The 18771-nt window shown below is 38.3% G+C and overlaps 4 protein-coding genes across 5 annotated transcripts; 2 read left to right on the top strand and 2 right to left on the bottom strand.

Moving 5' to 3' along the window:
* Positions 1-113: 113 nt before the first annotated feature.
* LOC140785048 (small ribosomal subunit protein eS28-like) lies at positions 114-2324 on the bottom strand. 2 transcript variants are annotated; one of them, XM_073132747.1, is made up of 2 exons: positions 2222-2324; positions 114-582 (listed from the first exon to the last, which is right to left on the bottom strand). In XM_073132747.1, the coding sequence occupies exon 2, from the start codon at positions 579-581 to the stop codon at positions 384-386; it is 198 nt and encodes a 65-aa protein (XP_072988848.1). In that variant the 5' UTR covers position 582; positions 2222-2324; the 3' UTR covers positions 114-383. The 2 variants fall into 2 exon arrangements, with proteins under 2 accessions (XP_072988848.1, XP_072988849.1); XM_073132748.1 differs by lacking the exon at positions 2222-2324 and adding an exon at positions 896-966.
* Positions 2325-2656: 332 nt separating this feature from the next.
* Positions 2657-7132, top strand: LOC140785046 (protochlorophyllide-dependent translocon component 52, chloroplastic-like). Its single transcript, XM_073132744.1, has 7 exons — positions 2657-3317; positions 3566-3753; positions 4453-4549; positions 4707-4868; positions 4944-5147; positions 5992-6179; positions 6668-7132. The coding sequence occupies exons 1-7, from the start codon at positions 2778-2780 to the stop codon at positions 6921-6923; spliced, it is 1635 nt and encodes a 544-aa protein (XP_072988845.1). The 5' UTR covers positions 2657-2777; the 3' UTR covers positions 6924-7132.
* An 862-nt stretch (positions 7133-7994) lies between these two features.
* Positions 7995-13719, top strand: LOC140785045 (protochlorophyllide-dependent translocon component 52, chloroplastic-like). Its single transcript, XM_073132743.1, has 8 exons — positions 7995-8636; positions 9114-9301; positions 10340-10436; positions 10639-10800; positions 10876-11079; positions 12129-12316; positions 12967-13265; positions 13492-13719. The coding sequence occupies exons 1-7, from the start codon at positions 8094-8096 to the stop codon at positions 13220-13222; spliced, it is 1638 nt and encodes a 545-aa protein (XP_072988844.1). The 5' UTR covers positions 7995-8093; the 3' UTR covers positions 13223-13265; positions 13492-13719.
* Positions 13720-13879: 160 nt separating this feature from the next.
* LOC140783409 (hypothetical protein At1g04090) lies at positions 13880-15944 on the bottom strand. Its single transcript, XM_073130296.1, has 2 exons — positions 15750-15944; positions 13880-15658 (listed from the first exon to the last, which is right to left on the bottom strand). The coding sequence occupies exons 1-2, from the start codon at positions 15844-15846 to the stop codon at positions 14085-14087; spliced, it is 1671 nt and encodes a 556-aa protein (XP_072986397.1). The 5' UTR covers positions 15847-15944; the 3' UTR covers positions 13880-14084.
* Between the last annotated feature and the right edge of the window lie 2827 nt (positions 15945-18771).

Genomic DNA, 18771 nt, shown 5'->3' with positions numbered 1-18771 from the left:
ATTCAGATTTATCTTAGGAATGAGACCCAAGCTCTTGCACCATGGGATGGAGAACAGGGCAATGACCATACCTTACTCTTAAAATGGAAAATGCTAATTACTCAAACCATTCATTTGTCATGGAAGAACTTGGTTCACCCAGTCAAACATTAGATATAGATAGGAGATCCGAATCAACAAACTCATACGGCCACCTAACAGAAGTTTATAAACACTTTGGTTTAAAGTAGAGCAACTTGCACAGCATTTAAGCAAAATTTATATAACTATAACCACTCCTGCAACAGACAGGAACACAGAAACCTACAGACCCGACAAAAAGCACCAAGCTGCATTATCACTAGAAAGCACTAGTATGAACCTTGGCGAGTCATAATATCTCATCAGCGCAACCTTCTTGCTTCTCGTTCAGACTCGAGAAGGGTGAGGACGTCGCCTTCCCTCACTGGCCCCTTCACATTTCTCATGATGAGCCGGTTCTGATCATCCAAAAACTTAACCCTAACCTGGGTCACCTGGCCTCTCGATCCAGTTCGGCCCATCACCTTCACAACGACAGCAAGCTTAACTTGAGAATCCATGCTGCATTGCAAGCAAATGTAACATTGAGCAAAATCAGAAGGGCTCACAAATAATACTTCCCACTGTTCTCAACATGAGAAACAATGAAAAAAGGTTCAGTAGTTCAAGACTTCAAGAAATATATGGACCTGGATCCCATCCAGAGAATTCTCGAATAAAGTCAACCTGGCCTAATCAAACCAGGGGCTTGGCATCTATGTTAAATTACTCCAATCAACTAATATGGCAGCACAGCCATTTGAAACCCAATAACAAATTATTGATTGAAAAGATCCAAATGATCAAAATCTATGTGAAACTGGAATCAAATTACATTGATGAGAGAGTGAGAAAGAGAGTAGATGCCCAACATCTTCATGAGCTGCTTATTGTCATGAAAAGGAAAAGGAAGAAGTTCCAACTGCAAAATTTATCTTGTTAAGTTCCCGGTAGTGAAAAAACTCTATGAATCTCAAAAAGTTATTAAGATCAAAGCATTTGATTTGAGCCCAAACCTACAACTTGTGTATACAATATTAATGTCTTCAGTCATAACATGGTACTACTGAACGTCAAGAGCACAATTTGTCAAGTAAATCTTGTAATAAGAATTTTAACTTGTAATGCATGAGTTAATCATAAGCGAGAAATATTCAAGATGACCAAAATCAGATCCAAGGACATTACTAGTATCTAGCTAATTTGGGCCGAAATTTCTGATCTGAGTTTATAAATTACACCTTGTCTAAGTTAAATTATCAATATGACAATGAGTAGTAAATATTCTCAACTATCCATGTAGCCATGAAATAGACATATAGAGGGAAGAGGTCAAGGGCTACTTGATGAACACCTCCCCCACTTGTCACCCAATCTTGGCTTACTACTCTAGGAGGTGCACATTATTTCACAAATAGATGATGGAAATATGAGAAGACTTCAAAAAGCTTCGTTCTATTAAACTTGGAAGCCATCCAAATAATTATTCAGAAATGTCAACACGACCTAACAAAACCAAGGGTCTTTCCAGGTTGTCTCTAGCAATACACAATATCTTAATCACCTAATACGACGACATATCGATTCAGAACTGTAAAAGTTGTTCATCCAAAAAGGCAAGAAAAAACTAAATAAAATGTTAGGTAATATGGGATGGATCAGGCGGATATCTACAAAGAAAAACAAAAATGAAGCAGAGAAATTCAGAATCTTCATGAATCTGAGAAGTTTGTTAGCAAAAATCGCCTATGACACAGACCCACAGAGAGCAAATACCACTTAAATCTCGATAAATTTCTTAAAATGCATATCGACTATTTCGTTATAAACCAAGTGGTACATTAGACAATATTAATTTAGTTTCTGTTCCTAACTGTTGTTACTTCTCCTTCGGTTCAAGAAGTTAACCAAAATAAGGCCCCAAAATTTATAAAATCTACCACTTTTGAGTGCCAATAGAAGATAGAGATTATCAACTCACAAGAATCATTATATATCACATAACACCGATAATACTATATAAACCGATAGCTAGCAAGAAAAGAAAATCGTAATCAAATCTACATACCGAATCAACATAAAATTAGCACAAGGGAAACAAAGAATCACGATTATAAATAGCAAATTCGAGGATGAATTCAAGCTTCTTCGAAGGGCTCACCTCTAGATTGTCAAGGAGATGGGAGGAGCTATTGTGAAGAGTTGGTCCAGGCTTCGAGCGGATGGAGAAAAACCCTAGCTCTCGTTTGGTCATTTATATCGACACTCCACGGGCAACTCGATTAATCCTAGATCGGATCGGTAACGGTCCAAACGGACCCACGCGTCAAATTGACTACATAGTTGGGTTAGATTGGGCGTGGAGTTGGTTCGGGTTGGGCTAGGTTGGCTTAACTAATTAATTGTAAATTAAGAGGTGGGTTTAAAATGCACTTACACCTAAGTAAAATAAGAATATGTTTTGTTGGTTTGATTAAAAAAGAAGATAACATCGGCAGTTAGGCTGTTTTAAGCCACTTATGCTGTCGAACAATTGACAGCTAAAAGCCACGAAGCCAACATAAACTATTATCTCGTTGGTCATTGGAAAGCATCTTCTATTAGAGGAGATGGTCGTTATTCGTCAACGAATATGGCCATAACAATTGTCGTCTTCCCATCCTCAAATTTCCTAGTTTACTCTGTTACATTGTCTCTGATCCATTCCATCAACCACCATGGCAGCTCTCCTATTCCTCCCTTCCTCCCATCTCCTCCCCACTTCTTCCTCCCTTCCTATCACCATCCTCTCATCTCCTTTCCTTCCTCATCGCCGCCTCCTTCGTCTAAGAACCCATCTCTCCTCCTCCTCCTCCTCCGGAACCCGTATTCACATCTCCCATCTCTCGGCCACCTCCTCCTCCTCCTCCACCACCGCCACCACAACCACCACTGAAACCGCTGCCATACCGTTCGACGACGCCGATGAGGGCAAGTTCGACTGGTACTCCCAGTGGTACCCGGTGGCCCCGGTCGCCGACCTCGACAAGCGCGCCCCGCACGCGAAGATGGTGATGGGGCTGGACCTTGTGGTGTGGTGGGACCGGGCCGCGGGGAAGTGGCAGGTATTCGACGACCGGTGCCCCCACCGCCTCGCGCCTCTCTCGGAGGGCCGCATCGATCCCCGGGGCCACCTCCAGTGCGTCTACCACGGCTGGTGTTTCGATGGGAACGGGAGTTGCAAGTACATCCCCCAGGCGCCGGCGATTGGACCGCCGGTGAGTCTGTCCGATTTGCTTCGCGGGAAATTCCCAATTTGACTTCTTTCTTGCTTGCTCGCTTTAGTCATTAATGGCTTGCAAACTTGCAATTTGGAAGTTTCTAGGCGTAAACCACTTTCGATTGCTAATTAAAACCTAATATTTATTATATCCCTGTCATTTGAGCATATAAGCAAGTATGAATTGCCATATGATGAGGAAATTGTACTCACACAATACCACTCTATTTATTTTCATAAGTGCAGGTTCATACAAGCAACAAGGCTTGCGCAGCTGTTTATCCTAGTATTGAACAGAATAAAGTTGTATGGTTTTGGCCTAGCACTGATCCCCAGTACAAAGATATTATAGAGAGGAAAAGACCTCCATTCATTCCAGAGTTGGATGACCCATCATACACATGCACCATGGGAATAAGAGAACTTCCATATGGGTAAATGTTATCCCATGTTATTCTGCTTCCATTTTGATCTTTCAAACATAGCCATATACTTCTAAAAGGAGCATTATGAATGAAGAACACAGGTTTGATTGTGCTTTAGCAATATGCAAGATTGAATAGTTTACAGCAACAGCTATAATTAATATTTTCTGAAACATATTTTATACATATTCCATGGTTCTTTGTGCAACGATTTGTGGGAAATTTATCAGGATCAGATTCCCCCCCACCCCTTTGTTGTTGGAAATTTTCATTCATCTCTAGACAAGTATGACCTCAAAATCATGCAGTATGCTCTGCAAATTCACATTTTTCACTGGTTTTTCTCCCTAATTGCAGCATTAATTTATTTGATTCTTCCTTGTACTTTTGGTATATTTTGCTGAAAGTTCTGAAAACATGATTATTAAAAAGCCCAGCCTGTTGTACTCACAAATCAACTGCTTGCAAATGCCTGTTAACTCGAGCTGATTTTCACTTGATGATGATACAGCCGATCTGTCAAACTGCTCATGTAGGTCTCCAGTGCAAACCTTTTTGCCACTGAGGTTGTGTTGTATGCCTGTATTTTTTGCTCACCAAGCTGCAGCAATTTTCACCTGCAGTCACTAAGAGTTTTGACTCAAGTCATTATGTCTCTTTCACTTATGACCTGAAATGGGCAGTGACAATACTGAATTGACATTTCAGTTATGAAGTTCTGATAGAAAACCTCATGGACCCAGCTCATGTTCCCTATGCACATTATGGAATAATGAAGGTTCCGAGGCGTGTGGAGCCCGGCAGATATGTACCTTTCATTATCTTCTTCGTAGTCTTAACAAATTCCTTGCTGTATTGGTAATCTAAGCACAGAGTGAGATGTTCAGCTATATCATGTTCAGCTATATTTCTTAACTTAATTCATCTTCTAAAAAATCACTAACTGATAATATTCTTACACAGCTGAAGCTGATCGAGAAGGAGGTGGACCTGTAGATATAACAATAGAGGAATCAAGTAAAAGTGGCTTCCTTGCAAAGCAGAATTTAAAATACTTTAGTTTCGTAGCTCCATGCCTATTTTACGGTCCAAGATCAAATGATAAACCTATTAAACCCAAAGATGTAATAACTCATTTGGCTAATTGGATATGTCACTCACTTATTTTCCTTAATTTTGACATCTATCTTCTGACTCAGGAGAGACCAGCTGAAGCCCACCAGAAACAACGTAGATTTCTTCTCATATTCATGTGTATTCCAGTTAGTCCTGGAAGAAGCAGACTTATTTATGCACTCCAAAGGAACTTTGCAGTTTGGGTAGACCGATTTGTTCCCCGGTGGATCTACCATGTGGGACAAAATCTTATTTTGGATTCAGACCTTTATCTTCTACATATAGAGGTAAATTCATCACCCTTTTCAATAGTTTGGGAGTTTATCTTATACTTCTTGAACTAGAAAAGTCATGCTACCTACACCTCACAGATCCAAATACTAAGAGGCATTCTATCACCAATTTCATGGTGGGATCTGTCACTGTAGATTTTAGTGATACATAGATTTACTGCATTGGTTTACAGAATTAAAAATGGCTTTCTGTAAGTAAGCTAATGTGCCATATTTTTCTATTCCTACCTAGATTGTGTTATCATGTTATACTCAATTCTCATATGGAAGATTGATTAATGATGTTGCATAGTATTTCCCAATAAATGATACAATTATCAATCCAGATCCACTTCAACTTGTTTGGGCAACTGACGTTCATACATGGTGGCCAAATTTTAATAGTGCTTAGCAAATCCTGGTGGATGAACCTTTCTCAAGCTATATGTGCCCAACTTTGACCGAATTGATTCCAGGATAACGGCTTAGTTAAATTTCATTGCTGATAACAACAATTATATTCCTTTTACTCTTCTCTGGAATTATAAAAAGTCATCTAGAAGGCTTTGTAATTTCTTAACTGTTGTTTTACTTGTGTATATTACTTCTAGAACTTTCGTGTTTATGATAATGACACTGTAAATGAACTAGGTTGCCCAAGAACATGATTCCTTGACAGAGATCTTACAATCTATGGACATGCCTGTCGGATATGATCACTTTCATTTTCATGTCCAAGCATGGAGTATTAATGCTATATTGTCATATGTCATGTCTTTCTGGAGATATCATCAAACCCGACTAGATTGCTGTAATGTCCTTTTGATGCCAGCGGTTTCATGAAATAGTTTCTTTGCAGGAGCGTAGGATTGCCAAAGCTGGCCTTCCTAATTGGCAGAAAGCCTGTTATTTGCCGACAAAGTCAGATGGTATGGTTATTGCCATCAGAAACTGGTTAAGAAAATACTCAAATTATCAGGTTGATTGGAGGAACATCACTAGTGAATACCTTCCACCGGCTCCTCCTAAGGAACAGCTTATGGACAGGTAAGCTTATGCAAAGAGAATGTCCTCCTATGGAACATCACTTTTGAGGAACTTAAACTGCGCAATATACAATTTCTCAAATTGGGACTAGTATATACATAAATACTTTATACATTTAGTACAGTATGTAGTGATGCCTTCTACTGTTAGTAAGGACTTTTCTACCTGATGTACCAAACAATGCTAAATATATGGAAAAAGGCCAATCAAGGGTAGGCTGTACAAGATGACATGGAAATTAAAATATTTGGTTTACCTATAATGCCAAACTATTTTCTATAGAAAAATCAAATCACTTTATTACGTAAACACAAACAGTTCCTTCAGCTACCTTTCGATATTATCTCTTTTCACCACATTCTCTGCAAAGGTATTATAATTCTTCATTCAATTAACATTTTTCAAGTAGTCCAGTCTGCCATCAGGTAACCTTATTCAACATCTATGAAGCAATGTAACTTAGTACTCTTCCATGATGTTTCATTTAGGTACTGGTCTCACGTCGCGCAATGTAGTAGCTGTCTAGCAGCATTAAAAGGTCTGAAGGTGCTTAAGGTTTCTCTGCAAGTCGTCTCACTAGCCTTAATTGGAGTTGTTGCAGCTGCCAAACATAGGTTTACATCAGCCATCACAAGAACTGCAGTAGTCTCAGCAGCTGTGTTGTGTTTCGTGACTTCTCAGTGGCTATCTCATTTCATCAAGAAGAACTTCTATTTCCATGATTACAACCATGCTTTTAAATGATTACTCTGTTGAAGGGCTTCCTTTCTAAACTATGAGCAGTTCTCTTTCGAGCATTCCAGACATTCCTGCATTATTGATGTAAGTCTAGCTGTTTATCTTACTTATGTACATAAACAAGCATTGCACATTGGTTTATAATGTTTCCTTATAAACCAAGTTGTATATTAGACAACGTTAATTTGGCATATAGAAGATATGTGTTCCTATAATTTCTGTTAATTCTCCTTCTGTTCAACAAATCAATCAAAATAAGGCACCAAAATTTTTAGATCTACCACTTTTGAGTGTCACTATATAGATGACAGAGATTATCAATTTATAAGAATCGTTATATTATCACATAAAACAGATAATAAGCAAGTCTACAGACCAAATCAAGATAAAACTAGCATAAAGGAAAGAAGAATTCTGTGCATATGTCATTTTAAATGAAATAAATCTAACGGATAATTAACTGCAGGGGTATTTTAAAGAATTTATATAAGTAAGTGGTTGTAAATATATCACAAAAATAAAATAAGTAGTCTATGTGGAAATGGATTATTGTTTAAAAGTTCTAGCTATGACTATCTCTTATTTTTATTTATTTTCTGAGTTAGTCTTACATTTTATAATTTACTCTATCACTAATCAAATAAAACGAAAAAAAAAAATCTAATTTTCTAACTAATAATTGTAAATTAAGTGGGTGGATTTAAAATAAGTATTTAACTAAAATACTTTTACAGGGAAAAATAATTACCAAAGTGCGACACTATTTTAAATTCTTTGCTAATATAATGGCACTCTGTTATTTTATCATTTTCACTAATTTATATATAAAGTAATTCACTATCTCAGACAATAGTTTATACATTAAAAAAAAAGTGCTTTCTCAGAAAATAGTTTATATATAAAATAAATTGCTCCGAGGCACTAATATTTTTAAAGTTATAGGAGTTATAAAAATAGTTTAACCAGTGTTAAAAATAAGTTTGTTGTCCAAAGTATTTGGTCAAATACTTATTAATTTTTTACCTAATAAATAAAAGAGGAATAAATTGTTAATATAAGTTTAAACCTGAGCGGCTTGCAAAGTCCAACCAACTGTCGTCTTCCCATCCTCACGTTGCGTGCGCTACTCTATACTACGCTACTCCAATCCATTCCCCCCTTCTTCCATCAGCAATCATGGCAGCTCTCCTCTTCCTCCCTTCCTCCCATCTCGTTTCCACTTCTTCCTCTCTTCCGTTCACCATCCCTTTATCTCCCTTCCCTCCTCATCGCCGCCTCCTTCCTCAAAGAACCTATCTCTCGTCCTCCTCTTCTCCCACCCGATCTCACATTGTCATTTCCCGTCCCTCTGCCACTGCCTCCTCCTCCTCCTCCTCCTCCTTCACCACCACCACCGACGCCGCCGCGTCACCGTTCGACGCCGCAGACGAGGGCAAGTTCGACTGGTACTCCCAATGGTACCCGGTAGCCCTGGTCGCCGACCTCGACAAGCGCGCCCCGCACGCGAAGACGGTGATGGGGCTCGACCTCGTGGTGTGGTGGGACCGGGCCGCGGGGAAGTGGCAGGTGTTCGACGACCGGTGCCCCCACCGCCTCGCGCCGCTCTCAGAGGGACGCGTCGACCCCTGGGGCCGTCTCCAGTGCGTCTACCACGGATGGTGCTTCGATGGGAACGGGAGTTGCAAGTACATCCCCCAGGCGCCGGCAAGTGGACCGCCGGTGAGTCTGTCCGATTTGCGTCGTTATGTTTCGCGGGAAATATCCAATTTGACTTTTTTTTCTTTGGTTTCTGTTTAATTAGTGGTTTCTCTCTGCGATTTACTTAAAAGATATAAATTCATGAGAGTGTCTTGCACCAAAGCACCAGTTAGTGCGAAGGATACCATAAGGATGATAGGCTGTACCAGGATATAGATCATTGATGTGAAAAGTGTAAAATTTGGGCCTGAAAATAGTTTTTACGGCTTTAGTGATTTGAATAAATGAGGGCTGTGATTCCCTGTGGTTTACAACTTGGAAGTTGCTAGGTGCTAACCACTTTCAATTGGAGCTGGTCAAGGCTAACTAAAACCTAATCTCTTTCTATATATTTTTTTGTATATATTACTGTCATTGGAGCACATAAGCAAGTATGAATCGTCATATGTTTAGGAAACTGTACTCACACAATACCTCTATTTATTTTGATAAATGCAGGTTCATACGAACAATAAGGCTTGTGTAGCTGTTTATCCTAGTATTGAACAGAATAAAGTTGTATGGTTTTGGCCTAACGCTGATCCTCAGTACAAAGATATTATAGAGAAGAAAAGACCTCCATTCATTCCAGAGATGGATGACCCATCATACACATGTACCACGGGGATAAGAGAAATTCTATATGGGTAAAAGTCATCCTGTGTTACTCTTGCATAGAATTACTATAGAAAATGTTTATGAATGCTGTTGTCAAATTTGACATTTCTCTTTCGAACACAGAGATATACTACTAAGTCCTGGAAATTTTGTTTATTGGTACTCTTTTTGTCATTTCACCATGCTCTTGTTGCATATAGCTGCTGTATGTTAGGGTGAAACCCCTTTAGTAAGAACATACATCATTGAAGTACATATGTTTCCTAACAAAGGAATTGGATGGTGTAAATTAGCATTCTATGCAGCCACTATATGGACCCACAAAACAGTGTATCTTGATGATTATGAATGAACTCACACCCTTGATTGTGCTTTAACAATCTGCAAGACTGAAGAGTTAATTGTAAGAGCTCCAAGAATGTTTTGAAACAGATTTTATGCATATTCAGTGGTTCTTCATGCAACTATTCTTATAGGAAGTTTAGCAGAATAATATTTTTTTCCCTTTCTTTGTTGGGTGAAATTTTTCATTCATCTCTAGATAAGTATGAAAGTAAGCAGTATGCTAGGTATGTTCACTTTTTGTTTACTTATTGGGAAACATGATTGGATAAGTTTACTTCTGCATGGAGTTTCAGATGCACAGAAATCAAAGCTATTAAGCCTCAGGAAGTATTCATTATTTTTCACCAGTTTTTTTCCGCTAATTGTATCATTTATTTGTTTCTTGCTTGTACTTTGATATCTTTTGTTTAAAGTTTTGAAAACATGATTTCCTGAAAACCCAACTTGACTTGTAACGCTGTGGACATAGGATAGCCTGATGTACTTGTGAATCAACTGCTTGGAAATGCTGTTAACTCAAAGCTGTTTATCACGTGATTTTTAATAACAACTCTGTCAAACTAATCATGTAGGTCTCCAATGCAGACCATTTTTTGCCATTGAGTTTATGCAGTATTAAGTACCAACTGCAGGGGTTTTCATCTGCAGTCATTAAGACTCAAGAATATGCCTTTCATTTATGGCCTGAAATGGGCATTGACAATACTAGATTGACATTTCAGTTACGAAGTTCTGGTAGAGAACCTTATGGACCCAGCTCATGTTCCCTATGCACATCGTGGAATACTGGGGGCTCGGAGGCGTGTGGAGCCTGGCAGATACGTACCTTTCACTATCTTCTTCGTAGTCTCAACAGAATTACTTGCTATATTGGCTCATCTTAATTTGTTGTTAATCTAAGCACATAACACAAGATTCTGTAATGTGAAATGTTCAACTGTATCAGTGCCTTCTGGATTATCCTATATTTCTTAACAGAATTCATTTACTAAAAATCATTAACTGATATTATTCTTACACAGCTGAAGTTGATCGAGAAGGAGGTGGACCTATAAATATGAAAATCGAGGAATCAAGTAAAAGTGGCTTCCTTTCAAAGCAGGATTTAGGCTATTTTAAGTTCGTAGCTCCATGCCTAATCTATGGTGCAGGATCAAATGATAAACCTGTTAAACCCCAAGATGTAATTACTCATTTGGCTAATAGGATATGGTGCTCAATTAATTTCCTTCATTTTGACATCTAACTTCTGATTCAGGAGATTTCAGCTGAAACCCACCAGAAACAACGTAGATTTATTCTCATATTCATGTGTATTCCAGTTAGTCCTGGAAGAAGCAGACTTATTTATGCATTCCAAAGGAACTTTGCAGTTTGGGTAGACAGATTTGTTCCACGGTGGATATATCATGTGGGACAAAATCTTATTTTGGATTCAGACCTTTATCTTCTACATATCGAGGTAGCATCATCATCCTTTTCAATAGTTTGAGAATTTATCTCATACTTTTTGAACTAGAAAAGTTATGCTACTACATAGAGGTATTCTATCACTTATCCAAATACTAAGAGGCATTCTATCATCAATTTCATGGTGGGATCCGCCACTGTGCACTCTAGCTATACATAGATTTACTGCATTAGTTTAGAGAATCAAAAGTGGCTTTTTGCAAGTAAGCTTGAATGTGTCATACTTCTATTTGTATCTAGATTGTGAATTCTTGTTCAGTAATCGATTAGTCGATTCTCATATGGAAGATAATGTTGCATATCACTTCTCAATAAATGATACAACTATCAAGTGCAGATCCATTTACTTCAACTTGTTTGGACAACCGACAGTCATACATGGTGACCAAAGTCCTCTTTTGTGCTTAGCAAATCCTTAGTGGATGAGCCCTTCTCAAGCTATATGTGCACAACATTGACCAAATTGGTTATAGGCTAACAGCTTTTTTAAATTCTCTGAACTACAACAATCATATTCCTTTTACCGTTCTCTGGAATTATAAAAAGTTATCTAGAATGTTCTGTAAACTCTTTAGGGTTTTTTTTTTAACTTTTGGGTATATTACTTCTAGAAATTTCCTGTGTATCATAATGACAGCATCCAGCTTTTGTGGTTTTTTGGCCTCTGATCTGAATCGGACGTTTTGCAACCGCAGGCATTAGTCAATGAATTTATCCTTTTTAATATATTAAATATTCTTCTTAATCTACATGAGGGCTTGAAACTGGATAGGTATGAAGCAGGATATCTCTCGGTATGATACCATTGATGCCCAGGAACATGATTCCTTGACAGATATCATCAGCCTAGGGACATGATTTCTTGTTGTATATGATTAATTTCATTTCCATGTATAAGCATGGAGCTACTTTGTCATATGTCATGTCTGTTTGGAGATAATATCAAGCATGATTAGATTGCTGTAATGTCCTTTTAGTGCCAGCGGTTGCATGGAAGATATTCTCTCCTTTTGGTTTTGCTAACTAATAGTTCCTTTGCAGGAGCGTAAGATTGCCAAAGCTGGCCTTTCTAATTGGCAGAAAGCTTGTTATGTGCCAACAAAGTCAGATAGCATGGTTATTGCCTTCAGAAACTGGTTAAGGAAATACTCAAATTATCAGGTAGATTGGGGGACAATCGATACTGAGTACCTTCCACCGACTCCTCCCAAGGAACAGCTTATGGACAGGTAAGCTAATGCAAAGAGAATATTATTCTTATCCATTCCACCGTTGACTGTTGAGGAACTCAAAGTGTCCACTAAACAATTTCTCAAATTGTGACAAGTATTCTAGATGCATATATAAATGCTTATACATGACCAACACGTAGTATGTAGTGATTTCTTCTAGTGTTGAATACGCCATTGTTCTAACTGACGTTCCAAACAGTTCCAAATATATGGGGAAAGGCTGATCGAGGGTAGGGTGTACAAGATCACATGGAAATGAAGATACTTAGCTTCGCTTTAGAAGAAGGCATTTATCTATCAGTAGAGGTCCAGTCTACTCGAAAATTGATTCTGATGGAATGCCAGATTGTGCATCCATGCAGAAATTTTTAAGATGCTAGACATACCTACAAGTCCCAATACATTTTGAATTCATTCCATTGTCCATAAAAAAATCTCTTTACTATTTAAGATGCAAACATTTTCTTCAGCTGCCTTTTGTTAGAATCTGTTTTTACCACGTTGTCCGCAAAGGTATTATTCTCCATTCAGTAAGCATTTTCAAGTAGTCTAATCTGCCATCTGGTTATTATATGTTCTGTATTGTTAGCTTGTATAACATGTTTTAAGCAATCTGAGTTAGTACTCTTCCCTGATGTTTCTTTTAGATACTGGTCTCACGTCGCGCAATGTAGTAGCTGCAGTGCCGCATTAAAAGGCCTGAAAGTCCTGAAGGTTTCTCTGCAAGTCGTATCGCTATCCTTAATTGGAGTTGTTGCAGCTGCCAAGCATAGCTTTACATCGGCCATCACAAGAACTGCATTAATCTCGATGGCTGTGTTGTGTTTCATGACGTCGCAGTGGCTATCTCATTTCATCAAGAAGAACTTCTATTTCCACGATTACAACCATGCTTTCAAATGATTACTCTAGTAGTGAAGAGTATCTGCATACCTGCATTATTGAAGTAAGTTAGCTGTTTATCTTACATATGCACATAAACAAGCATTGCACACTGTCTACTACTCAATGGTATTATACGGCTGCTATTATGCTTATGTGGTATACTAGTCTTGTAGTTCAAGTAGTGTCAATCTTAAATTAGCACTCTATAGAGTTTCAACTTGCTTTTGCCTGATGGTGAAGAGAATAGTTTGATTGATTTGTTGTAATTCTCTCTTTACCATTTGCAGTTGAGTACTGAAGTACAACTTGTCAAACCACTGGAATACTGCCATACAGATTGATTGAAGGCTACAAGGATAGTCAATATCTTTTAAGATCACAACACATTGTCACAAATGGACAAACATTGTTTAGTGAGTTCATGGCTGATTCATATCCTCTTTTGTGGAATTGAACCAGAAAGAGAATATAGTGAATATTAAGTGAATTAATAAATTTTTGCGAGGTTATTTCAAGTACTGCTCGATGAAAAAAGAATTAATTGCCCTTTAAAGAAAGATATACTAATGCATATGCTAATAAAAGTGCAAGATGGATTAACAAAAGGAATCGACTCTACCAGAGGAATTAGTCAAGACGGCATGCATTCACATCGAATTCATCGCAAGTCAACTATGCAAGAAAAGGAAAATATATTAACTTTAAAAAATATATATATACTACCATTGTTTTCTTCATCAGCATGTTTGTTCCAAATCCAGACTGCCTTCAATATTGTTAGGATGAGGAGGATACAAATTCCAACATTTACAATGGAGTTGGAAAATAAATTGTTCAAATACAAGTAACAACAAATTAATTAACAATGGTGGTCTAATAATTAATTCTCATCCATATTCCAATTGTTCTTCCCCTTTGGCCCAGTAGGCCCTTCCTCTCCAAGCACCTCATCAGGAAGACTAGAAATCAACTTCTCCAATGCACTCCTAATCCTCTTGGGTAGAAACCTCTCCACTTTCTTGAGCTCATCTGCAATATTATAGCTTATCTTTGGCCCCCACTCCCTCTCATAGTCCAGCCATGCCGGCTCGCCGGGGATCGCCGACCCCAAGTACTCGGCCGCCGCCACCTCAAACCTCTCTCCTGTATCCATCTTGCTACCTTTTTTGGTATCATTTCTTATGCCAATTCCCAACTTTGAGTTGCCTTGCAGAACTAGCCCTTCCTTTGCGTATAATGCATGCCCATGCAGCGAAGCATACGTGACAGGCTTGTTCCCCTCTTCAAACTCCACTTGTGATGCATCCACCCACCTCCCTGAGCTATGCTCAGAGAAGTAGACCCTCCATAATTCACCATTAAAGTTGCTAATCCTAAGTGTTACGTGCTCCCAATCACCCACATGCTCTCCTATCCTCCCTAGTGAGACGTTGATGAACTCCACCTTAGCCCTCGCAGCTCCATTGAAGGGGTAGAAGATCCACACGGCGACGTCGGTGAACGTCGCGCCGAGCATCGGTTTTATATGGAGGTAGACCTTCGCCGTCGAGAGATCGCCTTTCTTGACCTTCTCTTTCTGGGCACCGTCGACCGGGAGGTCTATCCAATAGTTGCCGTCGTTCGAGCCGCCTTGCGGGAGATTCGAGCCATCGGAGGAGATCTTGGTCGGATTTTGGTTGCCTTTCTGGTAAAGAAGAGCTCCATTGTCAAAGAACCAGCTGACTGAGGAGGGAAAGAAGGGCTCATCCGGGTGTAAGTAGACCCAAGGGGAGTAAGCTTGGAATATAGCCTCAATTTGGCTAAGGTTAGGCATGCAACTTGTGAAGTTGGAGCTAGTATTCTTCAAACAAGCTAAAGATGAAAGCTTTGGAGAATTACTAGCTTGAGCAATGAAGGTTCCAACCAACACACCAAGTGCTTGTATTCCTCTAGTTGATGGCCTAACGCCATTGACACTGAATCCATCCTTGTCACTGTTCCATATCGCCGCGTCGTTCTCGGATTCCTCGGTGAGATCGGCGCGAACGCAGCGGACTTGGTCGACCGACGGCTTCTCCGGTGCTGCCGTGACGACGACACCCACCGCCTTATAACCTTCAGGCGGCGTCGGTAGCCAGAAGTAGCCATGCCCGTCTTGTTTAACACTCGAGGACTCGCTGCTCCAAACGAGAGTATAATCTACAGGCATAGCGAGCGCGCCGCTGCCGCCGTCGCCGCCGCATCCGTTGGCGGTGTCTCTCCCGACGAGGACCCAGCCGAAGAGAGGCTGGTTGTTGGGCTGAGCATAGCAACCAAGCATGGAGTAGCCACTGGGGAGAGGTGAAGGGTTGAAGAAGGTTGCTCCAAGATCATCCTGGCCTCCTTCATGGGTAGCCCACACCTTGCTGAACGTAGAAACTTGGCATACTTCTAGTTCATCTCCAAGGCTTATACTTCCCTTGGCAAATCCACCACCTATGTAGGATTAACTCAAAAACTTTAGCTAAAACTAATTTATTATGGAGTGCATGAATCGATCATAAGTTGGTTGATTAATATTAATTACCTGATGGCCAAGATGGTAGTGGGGAGGGAAGACTAAAGGATGTCTCAATGGGGAGAATTGCTCTCTTCTTGGAGATGAAAGAAAGGAAACTTCCCATAGTTGGAGAGAAAGTGGAGAAGAAAGGAGAAACAAATGTAGAGATTTTAGGTGGTGGGGTTGAGGAATTTATCCTTTTCTGCGGTTCCAATGTGAGATTAGAAGGCAAACCTTGTGCCTTGCAATGATTCCTTATATTCTTATATAATATGGAATGAAGGAAGGAGTGATTGTAGCGTGCAAGGAAGAGTACAACTATCTTGGTGGTTGGGAGGTGCACAAAGCCATCTCCTACTACTAGTGCTAACTTCCCTTAGAGATTTTGAGTGTCTTACTTTAAGTTTTAATGGTCCCTAATTCCCTTTATATATGTTAATAGATAAAGGTAAGTTTTATTAAAATATAAATTATAACTAAATCACTCAATAAAATATATATATTAGCTTTATCTATCCTTTGAGTTAAAGAATTGCTCTTGTTCGGCTCCTTTATACTTCGAGCTCAGATTTTTAGTTCGTCTTAAACTTATTTATTAAAGGAGCTGAGTCGATCTTAATTATAATTTCAAGTTGAACACGAGTTAACAGTTGGCTAAATTGACAGCCCTAAATATCGTGAGTTTAAATCATATAGTACCCATCTGGTTAGAGATAATCGCTGAGTTAACAAGTTAACTTGATAGGGATTAGGGAATAATACCATCAAATATCTCCATGGCATAAATACCATCGAATATCTCCTTGTAAATAATTGTGTTAGGTTTTTAATTGTTGGCAATTGTGTACAAAATATTCTAAGTATATTTATAGATATATATGAGCTTTATACAAGTCTAGAAAATCTCTGGTTTGAAGAATTGCAAAATTATTGGAGAAAAGCTTTTGAGTTCACACCGCGTTCACAAACGCGTTCGAACGCAATCTGAAAAGTTCAAGCTATCACGTTCGAACGCACTTGGGCCCGTTCGAACGCACCTGAGATCAAGTCAGGCCGTTCGAATGCACCCAGGCTGCGTTCGAACGCACCAACAAAGTTTGATATTCTTAGACTTTCGTAAGTTCGGATAAGACTTGGATTTGACTCTTTCTTGGAGATCATATATAAAGATTGTGATGCCCTAACTCGAGGGGTGTTGAAGAAGTATTATTGAAGGAGACTTCTTTAGGCTACATCGGTTCTTCAACTAACAAAGTCCTACTCTTCTAAAAAGCTTAATCTTTCGTCTTAAGGGCTATCTAGATGAAAGATCAATCTCGAGAGTTACTGAGATTGGACATCAATCACGAGAAGCAGTGAATCATGGGTTCTAGCGAGCAAGACTGAGAGGAACAAAATCGTTTGGATCGACGGGTTGTTTTGTGAGTCAGTCTTGTAATTGCTACTATTCTAGTGATTGGATTTGATCCGAGTTTGGATCCATGGTTTTTTCCCGTTTGAGTTTTTTCACGTTAAAATCTTGGCGTTCATCTCTACTTTCGTTCTTAATATTTCTTCGGATTTTTACTTAAGCGAACGAGTGATATCATTGCCTAGTATTTAGATACATACTTGTGTCTATGGGTTTTTCAAATTGCATTAATTGCTTGATGTGAAGTATGAAATTGACATGCAAATTAGTTATATATATATATATTGTCCGGGTTATTTCACTTCTGAAATAAAACTAATATTAATATTGTGTTATTTAATTTTTTTTATATTAGTATAAGAGAACATATATTGATATAAGTTACTTTAATGTTTAATGTTTAGTTATATATTACTGTAATAATTGTATTTAATACGATAAAAAATTTAAATAATAATTTGATAAATAACTAACATGTTTTTTATAATAGATAGATGAGGAGAAGAGATACAAGAGGAATAGAAAAAAAAAGAGATTAAATGATTGAAATAATAGTTTTTTAAAATAATATCTTCTAAAAAATAAATAATAACTAATAAATGCAAAAAAATATTAAATGAAAGATAAGAAAAGCTAGAACTAAGTATTAGTATACTAAGTACAAATCTAAGTAGTTTTTTATTTATTAAAATCAATATAAGGAGGATTGTACTAAAATAAATATATTTTTATTCCACATGTTAACATGGGTTTAAATACTGATCATGGATATAGACTTCCAAAGACCAGGCATAGTTAGATATCTGCATGCATGCATGCATGGATGGATAGATTTATTCTCTGATGTATTACCAACTTTTATTTTTTGTTCTACACAATTAGAGTAAAGATATAACGTGACACAATCGATATGTCTGCTGTCTTAATTAAATGGTTGCCACACGCTTTGAATTAAGACGCACGAATGTGTGATCGATGATGGAAAAATAAGTTTAGGCCTAAGTGCTAATTAAGTCCTCTCATCACACCACATCCTTGGGTTTAATTTTGAAGCTCCATAAGTATCATGTGAAGCATAAACAAATCCAAGTAGTTGCTAATGTGAACAATCCCTCCATCATTAATTAGACCTGCCATCTACATACATACATACATATGACAAAAGAAAAACTAGCTATAATATGATACTAGAAAATAAATTGATTTAAAAACTTAAGTTAACAAACCTAACAGTATACGATCATGTGGATGTCACCTGCAGACTAAATTATATTAAGATCTCTAAAGATTTGAAATCATATACCTTTGGTTCAATTAACCAAGACATGACTTAATTGGGCTGAGTGACATCTATATACAGAGAAGACAAATAGAGGAGGGACCCTGAAAATGAGAAAGTTACATATTTCTCTTAATTCACCTTGCAGAACAAAAGGTAGGGGCTTGGGTGTTGTTCCTAAGTTGCTTCAGATAAAGCCCACTATCACAAACACCAAATTAATTTAGTAGTATACATGTAAATGGGATACTACTCTTTACTAGCTTCATTCCCTTTATACTAGTGCACTAATGGATCACTTATTTTGCACTCATTTTAAAGCCCTAATGAAATACTCCAAGCCAATAAACAAGAAACTA

This window comes from Typha latifolia, chromosome 3 (genome assembly GCF_019914945.1).
Source record: "Typha latifolia isolate L0001 chromosome 3, TyphaL0001v2, whole genome shotgun sequence".
In the NCBI taxonomy this organism is placed as follows: Eukaryota; Viridiplantae; Streptophyta; class Magnoliopsida; order Poales; family Typhaceae; genus Typha; species Typha latifolia.
Note: the sequence above shows the minus strand (reverse complement) of the source record. Positions and strands in the feature narration are given on the sequence as shown.